The 17,784-nt window shown below is 37.0% G+C and overlaps 1 protein-coding gene across 1 annotated transcript in view; it reads right to left on the bottom strand.

Annotated features, from left to right (window-relative positions):
* GNAQ (G protein subunit alpha q) overlaps positions 1-17,784 on the bottom strand; it is a 294,806-nt gene that overhangs the window by 58,083 nt on the left and 218,939 nt on the right. Inside the window, exons 4-5 of the mRNA XM_082843253.1 lie at positions 14,838-14,966; positions 12,043-12,172 (exon numbers count right to left, since the gene is read on the bottom strand). Of these exons, the coding sequence (XP_082699379.1) occupies positions 12,043-12,172; positions 14,838-14,966 (259 nt within the window). The remainder of the gene's footprint in view (positions 1-12,042; positions 12,173-14,837; positions 14,967-17,784) is intronic.

Genomic DNA, 17,784 nt, shown 5'->3' with positions numbered 1-17,784 from the left:
TGCTGGTGGGAGTGCAAAAATGGTACAGCCACTTTGGAAGCCAGTTTGGTAGTTTTTTACAAAACTTAACGCCCCCTTATCATATGATCTAGCAATTGCACTTGCTGGTATTTGTCGAAAGGAGTGGATAACTTATGTACACACAAAAACCTGGACGTGGATGTTGACAGCAGCCTTATTCATAATTGCCAAAACTTGGAAGCAACCAAGATATCCTACTGTAGGTGAACAGAATAATACACTGCGGTACATCCGGACAATGGAGTATTACTCAGCACTAAAAGGAAATGAGCTATCAAGACATAAAAGGACATGGAGGAGTCTTAAATGCATGTTAATAAGCGAAAGAAGCCAATATGAAAAGTCTACATTCTGTATAATTCCAACGTAGGACATTTGGAAAACGTAAAACCCATGATACCACAATGGTGAATACATGTCATTATACATTTTTCAAAATCCATACACTACACAACGGAAAAAGTGCACCTTAAACTATGGACTTTGAGTGATAATCAAGTGTCAATGTAGGTTCACTCATTGTAACAAATGTACCAGATGTAACAAACCCCTTGTTAGGATGATGATAATGGGAGAAGCTACACACGCATGGGGGAAATTGCTGTACTTTTCGCTCAATTTTGCTGTGAACCTAAAACTGCTCTAAAAAAATTAAGTCTCTTTATATATAAAAAACAATTAGACTCCCTAAATATCCCTTCCCCCCACCGTTCCCCCCTGGTAACAATAAGTTTGTTCTCTAAGTCTGTGAGTCTGTTTCTGTTTTGTAAATAAGTTCATTTGTATTATTTTTTTTTAGATTCCGCATATAAGCGATATCATACTTCTGACTTACTTCACTCAGTATGACAATCTCTAGGTCCATCCATGTTGCTGCAAATGGCATTATTTCATTCTTTTTAATGGCTGAGTAATATTCCATTGTATATATGTACCACATCTTCTTTATCCATTCCTTTGTTGATGGACATTTAGGTTGCTTCCATGTCTTGGCTATTGTAAACAGTGCTGCAGTGAACACTGGTGTGCATGTATCCTTTTGAACCATGTTTTTCTCCAGATATATATATAGTTAGGGAGTCTGGAACTGACATGTACACACTGCTATATTTAAAATGGATAACCAACAAGGACCTACTGTATAGCACAGGGAACTCTGCTCAATATTACGTAACAATCTAAAAGTGAAAGGAATTTGAAAAAGAATAAAAAACAAACAAATCAAAAAAAAAACAAAACCCAATTAGATAGTAGTGATTTTGTCCAATTCAGTGAGTATACTAAAATCCATTGATGTGCACACTTTAAGAGGGTGAATTCGATATTTTATGAATTAAATCTCAATAGGCTGTTTAATCTCTTCTACTATTTTTCAATTGAATCTTTTCTACTTCCTGTATGGCTGGACTCCGCTTCTGAAATACTCTTTCCTTCCCAAGTGAGTCACCCTTTCAGCAAGTCTCCCGCAAGTGTGTATAGTCTGTCCACTGCTGCCCTCACCCTGCTGCCCTCACCCAGTTTGCTGCTACCAACTGACTTCCTACTGTGCAGTCCCCATCTCTTATGAAAACACTGAGCCTCGTCTGTGGACTCACCCAGACTGAAAAGCAGGACACTAGCACTTCTGGTTTGCTTCTTGCATAACTGCTTTATTTCAGCAAAGAACATTTCTGACGTAAGAAAAAAATCTTGATGACAAAAAGAATAATTCAACAGGAATATGCAAAAATTTCAAACTTATAATGTACATAATAATGAAGTCTCAAAATATAAGTGTGGAATTTAAAATACAGACAAGTTTACAACCAAAGTGGGATATTAAATAAAAACAAAAAAAACCAGACAAACAAAAAAACACCTCAGTCAGTGAGGGGGAAAAAAACCCTACACACTGTTTTTCAGATGGCTTTATTTTTTTCACCCCCAAAAGTGAGAGGACATTTTTTTTGTTTTTTTCAGGGATTCATTTCTGTATACAAAATATTTTTATAACACAGGATTGTATATCATATATCAAATGATTCTGCCAATGTATGCAATTTTTACTTTACAGGTGTATTTTTACTCTATTTATCTAAAGAAATATATACCTTAAAATAAAAGTTTAATTTAAATTAAATTTAAATATTTAAAAATTTTCCAACGTTCCCAAATTACATACATGGGTAGTTGCTCTCCACGTGATTTCAGTATCAAAGAAAAATCACATGCTAGTGGTTAATTATTTATGTTTATAATGTTAAAATGCGGGTGTTAATATTAGCATTTAATTTTTAAATGCATTTAGAGTAAACAAAATAAAGGTGGAACTATGCAAGTAACAATTCAAAACCAAAAAATTTACAGCAAATGTCATGTTAAAATGTCCATTTCCAAAATACAAATGCTTATGCACTACAATTGGGAGGAAAAATTCCTCAAGGAGGACATGTAAAGGACAAAGTTTAAAAGACCAATAAACTGAGCCACACCAAAACACACCATTTAAGGCAGCAAAAAGCAAGTCACAGAGTAGCAGAAGTTATTTGCAATATAGATAACATACAAAGAGCTTGAATCAAGAATATAAAAAGGACTCTATGGGGACTTCCCTGGTGGCATAGTGGTTAAGAATCCACCTGCCAACGCAGGGGACACGGGTTCAAACCCTGGTCCGGGAAGATCTCACGTGCCGTGGGGCAACTAAGCCTGTGTGCCACAACTACTGAGCCTGCGCCCTAGAGCCTCTGAGCCACAGCTACTAAGCCCGTGCGCCTAGAGCCCGTGCTCCGCAACAGGAGAAGCCACTGCAATGAGAAGCCGGAGCACCGCAACGAAGAGTAGCCCCCGCTCACAGCAACGAAGACTCAACGCATCCAAAAATAAATAAAAAATTCAAAAAAACCCCAAACTGATTTCTTTAAAAAAAAAAAAAAAGGTCTCTATGTTAATAATGTTTTTCCAAAAAGTCAGATCAATAGAAAACTGGCAATAGAATCAAATAGGCACTTCAAAAAGAGGACACCCAATGGTAAAGAAATACATAAAGAACTCAGTCTCATTATAATCAGGGAAATGCAAATTAACACCACAGTGAGATGCTACTACACACCCATTATAATGATTAAAATTGAAAAGCTGACCATATCTTTGTTAGCAAGGATATTGGTCAACAGGAACACACACGTACTGTTGGTGGAAGTGTAAACTGTTTTCAAAGTTCAAACTGGTAGTGTAGTGGGTTGAATGGTGACCCCCTCAAAAGGTATGTCCATGCCACAACCCCTAGAACCTGTGAATGCAACCTTATATGGAAAAAGTCTTTGCAGATGTAATTAAGTTAAGGATTTTTAGATGAGATCATTCTGGATTATCTACTGGGCCCTACATCCAATGACAGGAGTCCTTTTAAGAGACAGCGGAGAAGACAAAGACACAGACAAGAAGGCCATGTGAAGACAGAGACAGAGACTGGAGCTATGTAACCAGAAGGAATGCCCACAGTCACCAGAAGCTGGATGAGAAAAAGAAGGGATCCTCCCCCCCTACAGCCTTCAGAGGGATTTCAGCCCTGCTGATACCTTGGACTTCTAACCTCCAGAATTATGAGCCAATAAATGTCTGTGGTCGTAACCCACCAAATTTATGGTGATCTGTTACAGCAACCCTAGAAAATGAATATAGGCAGTATCTAGTACAGTTGAACATATACATTCCCTGTGAACTCTAGTCAGGAGGAAATCAGGCACATATAAGGCAAAAAACATGAAAAGAATATTCGTATCAGCATTATTCATAAGAGTCCCAAAGAGAAAACCACTCAGATGTCCATCGAAAATAGGATGGAAAAATGAATTGTGGTATATTCATTTAACTGAATAATATAAAGTAATAAAAATGAAAAACTGAAGCTACACAACATGGATTTATCTAATAAACTTATTCTGAACACAAGAAGGTAACACAAAAGAATTCATTTACTTTCATTTATATGAAGTTCAAAATACGCAAAATTAATCTACGGTGTTAGAAGTCAAAATAGTACCCTTGGGGAAGAGGAAACGGGGTGGTTTTAATAGACATAATGCTAGAACCTTGCACCCCAAAATTTGAAATCACAATTTTAAGTGCATGTGGAACATTTATAAAAATTGACCACTTCAATGACAAAAGCAATGTCCTAAACAATAAATGGTGACATTCATGGATGGTAACATTCAATACTGTAAAGTTGAGAAACCAACCTCAAATTTACCTATACATTTATTAAAATTCCAATCAAATTTGTGTTTTGGTATTTGATAGGCTGATCTTAAAATTCAAATGAAAGACTAAAAAACCAAGAATAGCCAAGAAAATTCTGAAGAGCAACAAGGTAGGTAGACTTGATACTCTAGATATCTGAACTGTTGATCTGATAACTTTTATATTGCTACAGGAGTAGTAAATACATCAGTCAAATAGAGGGCCCAGAGAAAAGACCCATGTGTGTAATAAAACTTGACTCACATCTCAAGTGTCATTAATATTGATGGGAAGAAGGACTACCAGATGAGCTAACAAAATAAAAAAAATACATCTGCTTAAAGTCCTTGGAGTGGTAAACAGTAGTGAAGAAATACCAGGTCAGAATTTGGGGAAGGACAAGTCTGGAGAAGTGAGCCCAGGCTTTGGGGCCACTTTCCCATGGAGGTATTTGCTGATTCTGGAGACGGCAGCTGAGAGACCTGAGCGGATGAGGCTCTAGTGAACCATAACTGCTTTGTCCTAGGCTATGCACTGGGAGTGAGGGTATGCCCAAGGAAACAGGCACCTGCAGCTCAGCTCTCTAGCCACCAAAAGGGCTAACATGAAAAAGACTGACAATACCAAGGGCTGGCAAAGATGGGAAGTGACAGGAACTTTCTGACATGGCTGGCAGGACTGTAAATTGGTTCATTCCCTTTGGAAAATACTTTCACCTTATCTATTAAAGTTGAAGATACGTATTCCCTATGTGCCCGCAATTCTATTCCTAGGTATATAGCCAACAGAAATGTAAAGCCAGGTACATCAAGGGACCTTTACATGAATATTCACGGAAACGTTATTTGTAATATTCCCATACTGGAAATACGTGAAAAGTCTATACTTAGTAAAATGGATAAACAAATTGTGGTATTTTTAGGCAACAGAATACTATATGGCAATGTAAACGAATGAGTTATGCAAAATATATATACCTTACAAACGTAACACTGAGCAAAAGAAGCCAGACACCAAGGTTTATATATAGCATACTGCTTTTAAAGGTCAAAAAACACACTATTTGATTCCCTTTGTGTAACAGTTGAACACTAGTAAAAACCATAGTGTTCAGGAATGCATAGTTAAGCATTAAAACTAAAGAGAGAAGCAAAGAAGTGACTACCTTACAGAACTGTGGTTACCTGCTGGGGGAGGGGCACTAACAGGGCTTCAGTGGTCTTACAATGTTCTATTTCTTGACAGGGGTTTTGGACGCACAGATGCTTTGTGATAAACCAATGCTCTGCACGTTTTTTGTATTTGTGTACTTTTCATATATCTTTCATAATTAAAAAGGTAAGAAAACAGCAGTGGAGATGGATGACGGCTTTATTATTCAATACATGGTACTGGATCAACTGAACAGAAATATGGGAAGAATATATTAAATCTTTACTTCCTATCACACACAGAGATCAATTACAGGTGTATAAAAAACCTAGGAAAAGCAAAAACCTTGTAAGTTTTAATAGAAAATATGGGCTGGATCTTCATATTCTATGGAATAAAATTAATTCCTGAAGAAAATACAATAATACAACCAATAAAGGCAATGAGTGAGCTGAGCACATGAAGATGAAAACTGTTCTATAAGATAAAGTGAAAAGACAAACCATACACTAATAAGTTCTATATGTATAACCAGCAAACAGTAATAACCAGACTACTGAAAACTGCGTATATATCAACTGAAAAAAGAGACAACTCCACTGGGGATTGGGGTGAAGGAGAGAACAGGCGAGGGTAGGAAAAGGTGATCCATATTACAAACAACCTGGCTGGCTGAGAGGAAACATGGTAGGGCATAGACACATAATGGAATGAGACGGTGATCTAAATAAATGAATTAGAGCCATGTGCTGCAACATGAAAAAAATCTCTAAAACAATGTTGAATTAAAAAAAAGGACAAAATGCAAAATAAAATCATTTTACAATAATAAAATTTATAATCATGCATACTATTTAAAATCCAATATTACATATTCCTTATCAACACATATATATATAGTAAAAACATGAAAAAATATGCTTAGGAATGATAAATGTTAACTTGAGACCAGTGGCTTCTTCTGGGGAGGGAGAGAAAGGAATCAGGGAAGTTTACACGAGAACTTTGATTGTATCTATACCATTTTATTTCTGTGAAAATAAAGATTCAAAGCAAATATGTCAAAAATGTCAAGTTCTCTATAATTTTATAGTCTCCTGTATCACTGAAATAAAAACAAAGGTAAACAAAGTGCACTTCCCTAGCTAGTCTCAGTTTTATTCTTACGTCAAGCTGTGGGTTTAGACCCCATGTTGCTGGCCCATCACAGACTTTGATACTATGGCACCAACTTACACTGAAGGAAGCTTAAGAAACAGGCCTCGTGATTCTGATATTTGGCTTCCTGGAGGGGAACCATCATGGATATAACTTACTACCTCCTGCAGCATCTCTGTACAAGGTTGAGGGAATAGTCACTTGGAGGGCCCAGTACCAGGAGAAGCTAACTTTTTCTTTTTATACAGACACAGTGGATCTTGTAACAGACCATGGTTACTTCCTTTTATTGGGTGCTAAGAGACGCTTGACTAAACCTATGGACTACCACTAGGAAAGGTACCTGATGGCCTGATTTGTATTTTAATTCTTCATCTCACTCTCCAATCCTTACTGTCCTTTCATCCAGATTTTTCAGGTGATTTATTTTATCCTACTGTGTGTATGTGATTATGTACACACACACACACACACACACACACACGGAGGCATATAATATAAAGGAAAAATCTGATAGATTTCTATTATATTAAAATGTAAAACTTCTGTAGATCAAAAGGCACCATTAAGAGAATAAATGGCAAGCTACAAAGCGGAAGAAGATGTTTGCAGTACACATGACAAAAGGTTCACATCCAAGAGTGTAAGGAACTCCCACAAATCAGTAAAAAAAAAAAAAGATGGAAAATTCAAAAGAAAAATGGACAAAGTTGGTAAACAGCAGAGCTAAAGTTCCAGCCTGAAGTCTTGCTTCATTTTACTTAAAAAAATTATCATTTCACGTATTTGTAATGCCATCACCTAGCAACAATGACCATCACGCTTTACACTTTGGTCCTGGTAGAAAATCTTCCGTTTTCTTTTTTTTTTTTTTTTTTTGGGGGGGGGGGTGGGTGTGCTAATAACCTTCCCTATAATAAGTGTATATATGTAATTTGTTGTGATTACAGAAATCAGATTATACCAAATATGCTACTTTGCAATCTTTTTCATATAATTCATCTTCAAAAAAAAAAAAACTATTGCATAGATTACACTAATATGGGTTCCATATAGTCTTTAAAAGATTTCCAATATACATTCACACAAAAGGTGTCCCTGTGTGTCTGCTTCCCCACACGCTTACCAGCACTAAGTGCAGGTCTCTGGTTCAGACTCATAAATGGTGATCAGAATACTTCCTTCTGGCTTCCTTCAAGCATTGAGAACAAAGCAATTAAGGAGGAGTAAAATAATGAGCAAACAGAAATGCCAGCTAATGAAAAGGGTGTGGAAAGGAGTTTAGAAAAGAAACAGTGGCTGAAAACGAACAAAGGAATGAGGAAATGGGAAAGGGGTTAAATATAAAAAAAGTAGGGCACCTTTCAGGAATGTTCTTGTTAATCAGGCCACGACTCTGAGTCGTATACTAAAGACTGAGGGGCAAGATGTAGTTTCTGATTTCATAATTTGATTAAGAGTCGATAAAGGAGGGCTAGAACCAATCCCATTGAGACCGGATATCTTAACCTAAGCTCGCCCTTTTAGAGTCCAAATTTCTTCCCCTCAATTTTTAGTCAGTTTCCTCCCCCTAGAGCTGAATTTTATCTGGAGAAAAAATTCCCAAACTTCACTTGAAGTTTTTAGAGCAGAACAAAGTACATGTTTCACACTTTTAAAGAAAATGTTCAGACTCTGGCTGCAGCTGGATAACTTCGAAATGGCTTCGTTTTAAAACTTAGTAGAGGAGAAATATCTGAAGGAAATGCATATTTTAGATCATTTGTTTTAATCTAGTTTAATTACTGGTAAAGGATCTCTGGCTGGTCTCATGTGAGTATAACAAGAGGTTAGAGGTGGAGAAGAGGGGGTTCAACTCCTGCAGGGTCAGGATTTTCATTCTACCTCTATGTTCTTGGCCACCTTTAACAGTTCCTCTTGCTTTTCCTCTCAGTTCATCCCTAACTTCTGGAAGACACTGTGAAGCAGGGGAAAGAAAGCTGGTCTAGAAGGGGAGGAATGGGGGCCCCGAGTGACCTGGGCCATGGGCCTTAATCTCTCCATTCTTGTATCCTCAGCAAACCTGATCTTCTCACTTCGCGGGAGGTCAGCTGGTGAGACTCAAATAAGTAATGGTTTAAGCAAGTTTTGAATAGGCATAAAGCGCTAAGGTATTATAAATGTCTACTCTCTCCTTTTACTATTCTTTTTTAAATCAATTGAGCAACTCCAAGAATCAGATCTGAAGGATAAATGTTTATGGGAATCCATCCTGGTTCAAAGGAGGACCTGGGGTACAGGGAACTATCTCGATATTTTAATAAAACTAAAACCTAATCGGTTGTGACCATTTCAAAAGAATTAAGGTAAGTTAGAAGCATACATTCAAAAAGGAAGCATCGGAGAAAAGGGGCCAAGTCTTTGGGATTCTATAAAAAGCTTGGTCTGTAAGACAGTCCCTGAGTCAATATCTGAGAAACAAGTTTGTATTAGTGCTCAGATACTCATGTAACAGAGAACCACAAAAAACAAGGACTAAAAAAGACAGAATCGGGATACACACTGATGAGCTGAAACATGTTATGTGAATGCCTTATTGTGTGCTCTGGCTCTCAGGGGTACTGAAATAATGTACGCGTGAAAGAATTACAGCAGAGTAACTGGCTCCGTGCTGGTGTGCTATCAAAGGGAAACCGAGACAGCACTGAAGGAATATGTAAATCAACACAGCTCTACAACCCTGATTATGCTCACCCACTATCTGATAACATATTTCCTTCTTTGGAGGAAAAAAAAGAAAGAAAGAAATTCATTCCCCAAACTCTTGGGAGGCTGAGAATCTAGACAGACAAAAGCACATCTACATAAAAATTTTCAGGATTAATACATAATAAAAGCCAGAGCAATAATCTAAAATAAAATACTTCCCTTAGCTGCTTTTGCTTCTGGTCCGCAATGTATTTTCCACAGTTCCCCAAGATAAAAGGGCGATTGTCAGTATCCATTTCCAGGTTTTTCTCACGAATATATATCAAGGGAAGTACAACAAAGTCTGCTTTGGATTAAAGTTATGAACATCAGATTTCAAGAACAAAATGTTTTAGGAGTCTATTCCAGCTTTGTCTCACCAAATCCTGAAAATGTGGGGAAGGTAGAATTCTATAGTTCTGAGTTTTTTTAATGATTTAAGAAAGTAGAGAGGCAATGACATTTTCATATATTACTATAACAGGAAAAGAAAAAAGAATAATGGACTACATCCTGACATTAAAAAATACTTTTGACAGTGTTTCCTAATTACCAACAGTGATGACTATGGCTAACATGGATGAAGAAATTAATGAGCAGTATTTTTTTCTTATTACGTTTAAGATCATCTCCAATACTACCATCAGGCTTGAGTGATGTCTGCCTGATATCTGAAAAGAACACCATAAAATTACAAGGTAGGCTTTAAAAATATTCACAAGTGGTTAGAGAGTCCTAATGAACAATAATAGAGTTATTGTTTTAATTTGTGGCATAAGGCATCACCACAGGAATCAAAGAAACTGATGTATTTTTAGACGTGTGTACGGCTTATACACTGAATGGCGAGTTACTGTGGAAACTTTCATTCTGTGGAAACTTTAACTGGCTTTATGTGCTAGAATTAGCTGATGAGTTGCAAATTTTAAAGTGGTAAACTGATTAGCATTAAATCGCAAAATATATTTCTTTATAAATAGAATGCATTTATCTCACATAAAATGTGTATTGATAAACACTTGTTTTCCTCTAGCTATATGTAAACAGTGACATAAGAAATAAAATTATGCATGCGTCTTACATCTTCTGTGCAGTTGAAAATGTCTTAAATTTTATTTCACTGGACAGCAAACTAAAGAAAAGAAATGATGACCTTTATAACTAAGGCCTTCCTTCTCTCGGACTCTCTATTTTGACAAAAGCATCCCTCTTTTATGAGGTCCTTTACGACAATGTTGATTTTTTTTTTTCCATTTCTGTATCTCTTTAGATACCCTGGTATCCAGCACATAGTAGATGAGTGCTCAAAATATTTTTTGTCTTGATTCAACATTCAAAGAAATAAAAAATGTTGTCATATGCTTCCAAGATATGTCGTATGTTTAAAATACTATACCCAAAGATTATGGAACAACTAACAGATATAAAAATAAAAATACGCATAGAGATGTCATAGCTCAAATTCTGATGGTAACTGCTTAACTCAAAGTGTGATAACTGATTCTCATATATCTTAGCATGCTTTTCAGGCACTTTGCATTACGGCTACAGAGGGCAAATGGCTGATACACCTCATTGTTAAAAAGAAGTCCCTTAAATAGCAAGATATACATGAACAACAACAAAAAGAACTTCTTTGATTGGTTCAAAAGCCCATATACTTGTAACCCAGGAAACATTTGAAATGCATGAATAGGTAACTCAGCCCTATATGGGATATTGGTTCATAACTCTTCATCAACCCTACGTACAAAAAAATGCTATGTAGGACTTGGTATGTATTTTAAGAGATATTAATACCTGCAGAAAAATAAAATATTTAAAAGGACCAAAGAAGCCAGAATTCTTATGTACCAAAACGACTGTACAAAATTAGAAGTACACTTTAATATGCCAGATCTTATTTTAATCAGCTATTGGGGATACTCACTTCCTTCTCTTTATTTTCTACCCTATTAGGAGGAAATTTAATATCTACTATTGGCATGTCAGTCTGCAAACTCTGCCTCTAACAGTATAACAATGGTGTCTTCTCCATTGTCCCAATACACACCGAACTCCAGATCAAAGTCACGGTTTTCTGTGCCCCTTAATTATCCTCCACAATCAACTCTGACTCACCATGGAGCCTTTATCGTCCTAAAAATCCATATTTATACTTGTTAGAATTTCATGCAATAGGGAGGAGATGACAACACTGAATCAGTTCTCCAGACAGGCATATCAAGGATGCTTTGTCAATCACCCAGTGCTTAGTAGAGACAAAGTTATGCAGTAGCCTATAGAATTCTATAAGAGCAGAAAGGCCACATCACTAGGACACTTCTTGGCTCCAGAACAAACTGATTTAGAGCCCAGCTGCAAAGTCATTCACATTCGCCAAGAGAGGTTTTGAGTACTCTTTGGGACCCACCCCTCATACGAACAACAATTTAAACAAAATGAAAACAGAACAAAACAGGCTGACTCACTCCAACACTCCCAACTCCATCCTGTAGGAAGAAGGCTATAAAATAATGCGACAATTAGCCTAGGGATTTCCTTGTTATTTTCATTTTCAGAGCCTCCGCGTAGTGTTAAAAGTATCACATAGGGTCCAATTAGACCTGAACACACAGACCTGCTCAAACATCTTCCTGTTCTGAGTATACCACGTGGTACCACAGGGTTATTTAAAAAAATTTCCAAATCAGTAGTTAAGAAAGCAATGAAGTCAGTTTACCCCATACCCTATCATTTATCCGTCCACAGAGCACTCACCTCATTGTCTGACTCGACGAGAACTTGATCGTATTCACTAAGCGCTACTAGAAACATGATAGAGGTGACATTTTCAAAGCAGTGTATCCATTTTCTTCTCTCTGACCTTTGGCCCCCTACATCGACCATTCTGCAAGGTTAATAATATTCATATTAATAGCACATAAAAAAATATCAATATAAATATAGCTTTACTTACAAACTTAGGAACCCTACTCTCTAAAGAGAATGGTCATCAAAACCAATCCAATTAACACTTATTGAACATCTACTAATTTTCTGTTACCTAACAATCAAAGTCAAGACATTCTGGGCAATAACTCATTGCAGTAATTAGAAAGTTACCTGATATACATAAAAATTATAATTTTGTAAAAAAAAAAAAAAAATCCTGTCAAGCCAAGGAAAAAGTCTGTTTTATTTAATCAAGCACAGAAGAGTCAGAAACAAAACGCGTTTTATTTGTGTTCAGCTCTAATGGCAAATACTGACTTCAGTTTCTTTTCCTATAAAATGAGAATGAAGATCCTCATGTATTTCTCAAGGAAGCTACTAGGAATGACTACAAATGCATTTAAAAGATGTAAGATGCTATGTATTTCAACATGGGTGTGTAATGCTTCGACTAACTGCAAACAAAACCTCACTGATCTTCATCAGGAAGGTAAGCTTTTGGGGCTGTTTTTTCTTTCCAGTACTGACTATAATTTGGGACAGTCCAATCACATTGGGTAACATGGTGCAATTAGCCTTATGCACAAGTCAACTTGCTAAACTGCCAGAAGTGGTATGTATAAAACATCAAGATGCTATAAGAGGCCACCATTTGAACTATACCGAGGACTTGTTTTTACACATCAATTCTGTGCTCAGGAATCAACACTGGCATCAATTAATTTGAGTGCTAGTGTATACAGAAAATATCTAGCAGAACTTGGTAATGAATCCAAGTTTCGTCAAATTGCTGAATCCATAACTTGACTAAAATGTGCACAATGTTTACAAGATAAAATATTTTCAGAAAATGAGAGTTTTAGGTATAAAAGTTTGAGAGTAGGGCTCTTTAAGTGTTTGTTGAAAACTGCAGTTGTTCCTGGTATTTTCCTGCCTCTAAGGATCAAACCTAAACTAAGAAATCAAGAATCTTCCAGTGACTGCTTTGAAGAGTTTCCTATGAAACATATCTGAGGGGCAAAACAATGGATCCAGGGAGACCTATGAACTACAGACATCAAAACTAGAAGTCTTAGGTCTTTAGAAATATTAAAATGCTAGCTCTTCTCTGATGTCAAGTCAATAATATGCTCATTTATATAAAATCCTCATTCCATGAAATCCTGTCATGCTAAACCCTGTAAGATGTTTTTGATGGTAGCAAGAAATTATTCTCCTAAGTCATTACTTTTACTGAAGTGCCAAAGAATGTCCTTTAAAAGCTAGTGCCCAAAATGTAGGGAAAATCCCAAGATGTAACAGTAACCTGGTTTCAGATTTCAGTAATCATAAAGCAAAAAGGAGATGAAAATCTCCATGAAGTGCTCTATGTTTTCTGAAAATATTCTAACATGGTTATAAGCAGAAGGAAATTTGGTGTCTCAAGTTAAAGATCTCTAAACGCAATGAACTCAAAACTTAATCCAGAATGCTGGAGCTACAGGGAGCCTTGGTGATCATCTAATGTAACCATTTTCATGATGAAAAAAACGAGGCTCAGAAATTATTTCCAAAGTGTCACCCTCTTTATGGCTATGTCCATTAGAGTAGCGTAAGGCAGCCAGATGTAACCACAGGTGCAGAGATGGATCAGAATGAAACACACAGTGCTTTGCAGGGAATGATGGCGGGCCTGCCCATCAGGGTCACATGGCAGAGTTACATCACAGGAGTTACATTCATTTCCACTTCACAACCCTGTACTGTACGTAGTTGTCTTAAATGGATGGCTCTCCCAAGGAACTCAACTCTCTGCACCCAAAGACATATTCATATGGCCTCATGTCTCCATGTACCATGTGGTTTGTATTCTAACTAAAAGTACGTCTGAGTGACTGTGTAATAAGAGATTAAATGAAAGTACATCAGTCTTGTTTATTTTTTCTCATCTTAAAAAAAATTAGACCACTTCAGCTGAAGTATTACCCAGAAAGAATGGCAGCAGTAAGGGAGAAAGTAATAAACTTTCATTCTATTTTCCTATGTAAATTTAGACTAGGTTAATCAATCCATTTCCAAAACCATGTATTTTAAAATTTTTCAGGCAACTCATTTTAGGAGTACAAAACAGCCCGCATTCTTATTGCTACTGAAAAATTCTACCTCGGTACCAGAGGACCTGGAGGAAACAACATGAAAGCTTCTGACAACCTGTAATTTCTGCTATTAATAGGGTTATAATTTGTATCTTTATACAAATGTAAAAATACAGTTTTTACATGTACATGTTTTACATGTAAAAATACAGTTTGTACAATGTACAAACATTGACCTCATAGGTAAAATGATTCCCAACCAGTTTTAGTCTGGACCAATGTTTGAGTAACTTTTAACCATCAGCAAACTATTCACTGATTTCTCAGTGATTTATCTTATTTTCTGAAATAAGAAACCTGCCCATACGCCTTTCCTCTGCTTCCTCTTTCAGGGACACATTATTTCATTTGTGTCTCCAATGATAATAATTGTTATAAAGGTGATACTGTTTTAAAGTCTACACATGGTTTCAATATTCACAGAGTTCACAAAATGTGCTCAAGGCAGAAGAGCTGGCAAGTGGATTTTACGGACTCAGGTACTACCTGAAAATGACACTTTGTAAGTCAAAGGGGTACTCGATGATCCCTGTGGTGGGGACTCGAACTCTGAGCACATCTTGTTGCGTAGGCAGGTAGGCAGGGTCGGCAACGCGGTCCAAGTCATTAAGATAGCTGGAGGAAGGAAGACACATGAGAACGTCAGTGACACCATCACACCAGACCTGCTGATGGAAAAGGAAGGACAACAATGAAGCCTAAGACAGAAGTGGAGAGAAGGAAGAAAAGTATCAGAAAGTGGTAGAGTAGCTTGGGAAGCGAAAGATACAGTCAACCTTCTGTTAGTCAGAGCAAGGCTGTCCATCTATGGATGACCTGGTTCACAGTGTTTCTCTTTTCTTCTCTTACTGTCAAATAGAACCCTGACAGGGGGAGAAGAAAATAATTAAATGAGTCTCCTACCCTCTACTTGTTTAGCAGGTCTGGTGGGTAAGCAAGAGTTTCAAGCAAATAGTTTTTGAATTATTTATACAAATGTTATTTGTATAAACAAACAGATAACAGAGCTACACATAAGGTCGGGATGAATTGTTTTGCCTTTTTACAGAACATCAGAGCCTTTTCCCTTATAAGACAGCAGCATACCATGTCCTAAACTCTGTCCAAAGCCTAAGTCATTCACAATTAATGTGAAGCCACGAGATTTCTAGTTACTGAGGCAACAATATCGAAGGCCAGATATTCCCAGTGTATAGACTCATCACACCTAAACTTTACATTTATCTGCTTATATGACACTTTTCCATTAAAAAAAAAGCTTTTTATTGTGAAATAATTATAGACTCACAAGAAGCTGCAAAAATATTACAGAGAATTCCCCTGTGCCCTTCACCTAATTTCCCCCAATAATAACATCTTATGTGATCACAGAATATTATCAAAACCAGGAATTTGACACTGATCAATACTATTAACTAAACTACAGACCTTACTTGGATTTCACCAATTTTTACACACACACACACACACACACACACACACACACACATTTTTGGGGGTGTATACGTCTATGAAATTTTATTACATGTAGAGATTCGTGCAATCACCACTGCAATCAGGATACAGAATTGTTCTGTTAGCAAAAAGAAACTTCTGTGTGCTACCCATCCCAATCCTAACCCCTGGCAACCACACATATGTTCTCCATCAGTATAATTTTATCATTTCAAAAGTGTTATATTCCATTCACTTTCCATCCTCTCAAATTGCAAAAATAATTTACAACTTTAAGAATGACATAATTTGATATAACTGATGACAAACAGGTAAAAATGACTGTTCTGCATGGCATCCTCATGATTTCAAAGAGTCACTATGTTCCCTCCATCCCTGGAAGGGATGCAGCACAGATATGATTTCAAAACACACAACTGCAAAGTATATACAGAAAGTAACTAAAGTGTGAATAAGATTTAAAGAAAAGGTAGAACCATTATAGACTTGGAAGAGATTAGATCTTCAACCCCTATATGCCCACAAACAAGAGACAGTGAGTTCTGAGACATGTAACAGGGAATGTCTGGTGTGGAGCGTAACTCAGCAAGAGCACAAACACTCAGGTGACATGACTTACCCAGGATAAAGACTGTCTCGCCCTGCTATTCCTGCCTTAGTACCTAAAAGAGTGCCTGGCAAATAGTACTTAACGATTATTTGCTGAATGGATGGATGATTTCCCATGCTGAGATTTAGTTTTAGCATTATTTAAATATCCTTCTTACTAGTGGGGTTTCCATATCAATGATACTGTTAAATTTGAAACTGAGTATTGAAAAAAATTTAAGTCTCTAAGATTCATGGGATCATAAAATAGTAGAGCTACGTCTGACTTTAACAGAGAAATAAATTACTGCCTTTTTGGAGCTGTATCAATTCTTTAACACAAAAAAATACAACATTAGTCTGGAAATTCCTAATACAAAGCAACTATAGTTAGTATTCTAGTGGCCTTGTCCCAAACACATCAATGATTCTTTAGCTGGCAATTAGCTCTCTACTGGCTGATAGAAACCAGCCCGGTATCTTTAATTATTGTAACAGTGGCTGGGGGACAAAAAGAGGGAGAGGCTGGGAGAATATGGGCTTGAGAGGCAGGAAGGAAATGTAAAAAAGGACTGGACTCCAAATTTTAGTGAATATCCTGGCACTGTCTGGGAGGTGCCTGATGGGGTTAACAAGCCCATGTTCTGGGTGTTGGCCGGGATCTCATCCTACAGATAAACCAGCTCATGACTCCATAAATGCAAACTCAACTGGGCACTCTGTATAGATGGAGTTTTTTGATTTATGAGCTCCTTGATTTGAAAAAATCGAAATGAATGTACATTTTGAAATCTGCAAGATCATCATTTATTTAACTACTATATACAAAAATTTAATTCAGAGGAATCAGAGAACTTCCAATTCACATTGGCAAGCTTGTTTTTAAATAGGCTGCCCAGTAAACCATTTCTACTCACTTCACCCAATCCAGAGGTCAGAAGAGAAGGTGGCTAAGTCTTGGACACAAGGTGCTACTGTGTTCTTGTGGGAAGAGAAATCGTGGCTTTCTGTTTCTTGATCCCGTTTCTTGAAGATGAACTCGACAGACTACTCGTTGCCACTTCATTTTTAAACATGTGTCCTTGCACAGGAAAATTTAAAGAACCAGCACATGAAATGGGAGAGTCCCTGTCACACTGCACGTGAGAACCTTGCTAGTCTCTCTCCAGTTCAGAAGGGTGAACTGAGCTCTGGGAAAAACACGATGGAGTGACACAGAATCAGGATATACACCTGTGACTGAAAGCCACTGATACGAGTTTAGAGGCTGTCCTGAAAATACTGTCAGTGGTCTCTCTGTGAACGCCGGGCACTACTGAGACATTAGCTGAATATCTGAAGCATTCATACGTGCAATAATATTTTCCCCCTGCATCTTTCTTTTGCTCCT

This window comes from Leucopleurus acutus, assembly GCF_964270905.1.
Source record: "Leucopleurus acutus genome assembly, chromosome: 7".
In the NCBI taxonomy this organism is placed as follows: Eukaryota; Metazoa; Chordata; class Mammalia; order Artiodactyla; family Delphinidae; genus Leucopleurus; species Leucopleurus acutus.
The sequence above is the reverse complement of the archived record's forward strand: the minus strand, read 5'-3'. Positions and strand labels throughout refer to the sequence as shown.